Source organism: Tachypleus tridentatus, chromosome 13 (genome assembly GCF_004210375.1).
Source record: "Tachypleus tridentatus isolate NWPU-2018 chromosome 13, ASM421037v1, whole genome shotgun sequence".
Taxonomy (NCBI): Eukaryota; Metazoa; Arthropoda; class Merostomata; order Xiphosura; family Limulidae; genus Tachypleus; species Tachypleus tridentatus.
This window is the reverse complement of record NC_134837.1, coordinates 65,625,219-65,630,382: the sequence shown is the minus strand read 5'-3', so window position 1 is coordinate 65,630,382 and position 5,164 is coordinate 65,625,219. Positions and strand designations below refer to the sequence as shown.

The following is a 5,164-nucleotide window of genomic DNA, read 5'->3' as shown; positions in this document are numbered from 1 at the left end:
AATACAACTAGTTTTAGACCCCATTGAACTTTTGAAACACATTTTTTAAATCATTTATCGTTTGTAGATTTTTAGTAAAACACAGAAGTCACCCCCCAAAAAAAATCACGCCACCAGTATTACATGAAATTCTATTAAACATTGTATCTGAGATCTCCTACGTATTTAAAAAAATATGGGATTTCCCCTCCTCTTTTTACTTTCGGGGAAGGGCAGTCAGTTCTTTACATAAATTATAAATAACACGACTCCATTGGAATGCAATGAAGTCAGTACTGAGCTTGCGTCATATTTTACTGTCTGAAACAAAATATTCCCCCAAACGAAATATAATGACACCATAAACTAAGCAAACATCATTACATATATTTAAACCTAACAAACTGTATGTTCGGTAAATACTTTCAGACTAGAATAACATAACAAAGTATATTTTACGGTAAACTGACAGATTAAAATGGTACTCTCTGAATGTAAGATTCAAAACCTACTTCAGAAACACTATGCGCCGAAAGAAAACTATTACATTGAGTCATAATGCAACTACTTAGCTGGAAATAATATTAACTACGAATTACGACGTATATAGAGTTGCAAACGGTTTTATTTTCTTTACTACAATTTAAGAAAAACCATCGCTAGTAAACATCATACTGGTTCGACATCACAAGATTTATTATTTCTTTTGTTACCTAATTAAATTCAAAAAGGATAATTTTGAGCACCTTTGATTCATAACAAGTAGTCTCAGTGGTTGTCACGCATTTAGCCTCGTCTCTGAATTGTTATACACTACAGTTCTGGTTTCGTATCCACACTCCTATGATTACATTATGATGGTGCACGGATTTGAAATAAAACACATCTTAGTAAGATAACAAAACCGATTCATCTAATTACATATTAATATATTTGCACCTTGCAGCTGCTGTCCCCTAATATCACAACTTGTAAATCATTTATATAGCATTTAAGAGGTTCGTTTCGGTTCTGTTTAACTCAGTTGTATGGTTCAGAAATCCTCTATTAATCTCAACGATCTTTCCTTTTTTATTTACCATAATCCATAAACAAATAGAGAACCGTTTAGTACAAACTTTTAAAACATTCCTTTACACAGAATATGAACATTTTGTGATGGTGAACTTAACCAGGTGGACGGTTGACGTACATAATGTATACCTGAATGTTCTAAGCCACGACGACAAAAATGGCACTATTACTTGTATTTTACAGTTCCTATTAAACTATGAAGTCCACTGCAAATTTCCTTTCGTTTCGGAAGCCCGCCACTATGTTCTCGCTGCCACAAACCAAGATTTAAGACTGCAAGATTTGGTATCTGCATTATTTTCTCCAGACCTACGGTAGTGATTTTCGTACATCCGTACAGGTCTATACACTGTAAATAATGAAGGTGATCTGCTATGAGGCTAAGTCCCTTATCCGTAACCCTACAACACTGACCGATATTTAAGGTATGCAGATCAGAGAGAGTACGTGCCACACGGCTTAGCCCTTCATCACTGATCGGACAAGCGTTCAGGCTAAGACTCCGCAGGTTAAACAAACCTTGAGATATATGGAGAAGACCCTGGTCACTTACCTTATCACAAAAACTAACGTCCAGTATGGTCACTCTTGAACCACCTTCGGCCAAATATGCCATTCCAATATCAGAAATGTTGTCGCAGCTACGAAGGTTTAGTTCACGCACAGTCGACAGCCGCGCTAAATGTTTCAGTCCCGAATCTGTAACTCCAGCACAGAAGCTAAGGTTGATACTTTTAAGATGCAATACACCGTGGCTGAGATGGCGCAAGGCTTCATCAGTTATCTTCTGGCAGTCCTGAAGGCCCAAGTTTTCCAAACCTACAGCTCCACTCCCACTCTCTAAGGACAGACCAGCCAAATCTGCAATTCCCTTATCCGAGATGTGACGACAGCTCCTGAGATTCAAGACTCGAAGTTTTTTCAGTTTTGAGGCGATAAAACGGAGACCTTCATTTGTGATGTTGCTACAACCACCGAGATAAAGAACTTCTAAATAATTAACACATTGGGCTATACGATTAAGACTGGAGTCTGTAATTTGTTTACACATGCTAAGGTTAAGGACTGTGAGAGACGGCAACTCGTGGATCATGGCGTGGTTTAACCAAGAGTCTGTCAGATTGTAACAGCCACTCAGATTAAGAGATTCTATATTTGGTAGCCTTTGCACGACATCCCGTAGACTTTTGCGTAAACTAAGCACTTGTACACGACGAATGCCTCGACGCAGTAAACTCGGAAACAAAGACGGATTGGCGCGCCTCAAGTGTAGCCGGGCTTCTACGCCTCGCCACACGGACTTATGATAGGCGGCTTCCCGCCACGCTTTACAAACCTGTGCCGCACGGCCCTTGTCCTTAACGTCGAGGTAGCTAAATATAAGTGCTAATATCTCCGGATACAAACAAGAAACATGTGCCGTCTTTACCTCTAGTGAATTAAAATCCATATCTTCCATAGTAGAATGTAAAAATAAGACTAAAAGACAAAATTTAAACACATTTTCTCATACGTGTAAACAGCTACAACCTACGACACTAGTAATGGTTCCTTCACGGCCACCTAGACGCTACAGTAGCGCCCTCTCAAAATGGCGAAGTGTTGAGCACGTTGTTCGATTTTCGAGCTCCTAAACTGTGTCATTCTAATATAAAGATAATTTAGTGTTATCGGATGCCTTTAATTAAAGAATGTTTCGATAAAGTTTTTTCACCTACGTCGTAATTTATTTTAGACGTTAATTTTGTTGATATTTTTTGCGATTTAAATTCAAAAGTTTCTTTATTTTTTAAATTTACTGTAAATGTTTGTTTCGAGTCAGCAGTTCAAAGTACAAAGAACACTGGTGTCTCTTTATATTTCGAAATTGCCTGCACAATGAACTAAAAACACTTGTGGGAAAAATATAGGAGCGACTTAATTAACAAATATAAGCAATTCAGTTATTTGCGTAAAAATTCTATAATAATTCATCATTAAATATAATATATATATTTTACAATGTTAGTAATTGTTAGTGCGAGGAGAATACAATTCATAAAAGTTATATTTACTACATAGATAATTTAAAGGTTATTATACATTCACCCTTTATATATCTACAAACTTGTCTTAAAATTAAAACTAAAGAAAAGAAAAAGATCAAATGTAACAAATTGTCATTGAAAATAAAACATAGACAGAAACCAACAGAGAAAAACTGTATTGTTTCACTCGGGGTTTGGTTAGGTAAAAGTGAGCCTATTTTGGAAGTTTCCGATTTGAATGATTTGGCTTGGTTTGTTTTGAATTTCGCGCAAAGCTACACGAGAGATATCTGTGCTAGCCGTCCCTAACTTTGCAGAGTAAGACTAGAGGGAATGCAGTTAGTCATCATCACTCATCGCCAACTCTTGGGCTACTCTTTTAGCAACGAATAGTGGGATTGACCCTAACATTATAACACCCCCACGGCTGAAAGGACGAGCATGTTTGGTGTGACTGGGACTCGAACCCGCCGATTTAAATGAACAGGACTTCTTGCAAAGTCGTATAAACATATTTGCGCTTTTTTATTTTCATTAGGGTTCAATAATTTGTATGTTAAACGTATTAACTAGTGTTTTTGTTTATTTTGACTGTCAGAATTAGCCCTAAAGATATTAAACTGTTATTAAATCCATTGAAAAAGTTACTAATAAATTTAGAAGCTATCAGAAATAAAATACATTTCAGTAATCTGATGTGAATATGTGATAGCTTCATGTTTATTTCAGCTATAACTAAGTAAATAAAAAAAAACACAACAACCATCAGTTATCCTTGTTAACTGAAGAAATATTATTACTTGAATGTCACAGACAAGGCTTAAGGTTTTTTTACAAGATGAATGTCATGCTTGTCCTTTCGGCCAAGGGACCTTATAATGTACAATCAATTCTACTATTTGTTGGTAAAATTTGCTCAAATGTTTGTTTGGTGGTGTTCAGTAACTCCCTTACTTTTACTTTATCACTGCTAAATTAAGGACAGGCAACACAGATAGCCTTCGAATAATTTTGCCTAAAATTTCAAACAATCTAAATTGTCATTTAAAATGTATTTATTATATTTGTAAAATAATCTTATAAGTAAAAAGTTCAGTGAACGTAATGTTGTTACGGTTTCTTCAGTCTTATGAACGAATACATAAAACAAAGAAGTCTTATCTTGAAAGTTGTGTATTCTTTGTACAGCATTGCTGATAATATCATATACTCAGTAATTAATTCACAAAAGTTTTGTACAACTCTATGTTTAATATCATGATTTAGTCCATTTCTATATGAAGAATAACTGGCTCTCTTAAAATAAATCCCATGTGCTCTTTTCAAATATCCAAAGAAAGTCAGGTTTCAAACATTTAAGATCTTTTTCTTTTTATAAATAAGGGTTTGGTTTGAATTTCACGCAAAGCTACATGAGGGTTATCTGCGCTAGCCGCCCCAAATGATGGTGAAGGCAGCTAGTTACCACCACCCACCGCCAACTTTTGGGCTAAGAGCTATAGTTTTCTGAGCTTAATAGCCAGAAGAACATTTAAGGCATTACATGTCTAGTTTAATATCCTTTGATTTTTAGTTGCCATCTAAGTTGAAACATTAAAACTATAGCTGACGACATAGATAATAATAAACATGACAGAAGTATGATCAAGGATGGTAATGTTTTGGACAACCTAGTTTGGAATGATAGAATCATCATAAAATAACACAGGATCCATAAGATATTAGATGATATCAAGGATGGTAATGTTTTGGGTAACCTAGTATTGGAATGATAGAATCATTATAAAATAACACAGGATCCATAAGATATTAGATGATATCAAGGATGGTAATGTTTTGGGTAACCTAGTATTGGAATGATATAATCATCATAAAATAACACAGGATCCATAAGATATTAGATGATATCAAGGATGGTAATGTTTTGGGTAACCTAGTATTGGAATGATAGAATCATTATAAAATAACATAGGATCCATAAGATATTAGATGATATCAAGGATGGTAATGTTTTGGGTAACCTAGTATTGGAATGATAGAATCATCATAAAATAACACAGGATCCATAAGATATTAGATGATAT

The 5,164-nt window shown here is 35.1% G+C and overlaps 1 protein-coding gene across 1 annotated transcript; it reads right to left on the bottom strand.

Moving 5' to 3' along the window:
* Positions 1-586: 586 nt before the first annotated feature.
* On the bottom strand, positions 587-2,631 carry LOC143237584 (F-box/LRR-repeat protein 14-like). The gene has a single exon (XM_076477011.1). The coding sequence runs from the start codon at positions 2,510-2,512 to the stop codon at positions 1,220-1,222; it is 1,293 nt and encodes a 430-aa protein (XP_076333126.1). The 5' UTR covers positions 2,513-2,631; the 3' UTR covers positions 587-1,219.
* Between the last annotated feature and the right edge of the window lie 2,533 nt (positions 2,632-5,164).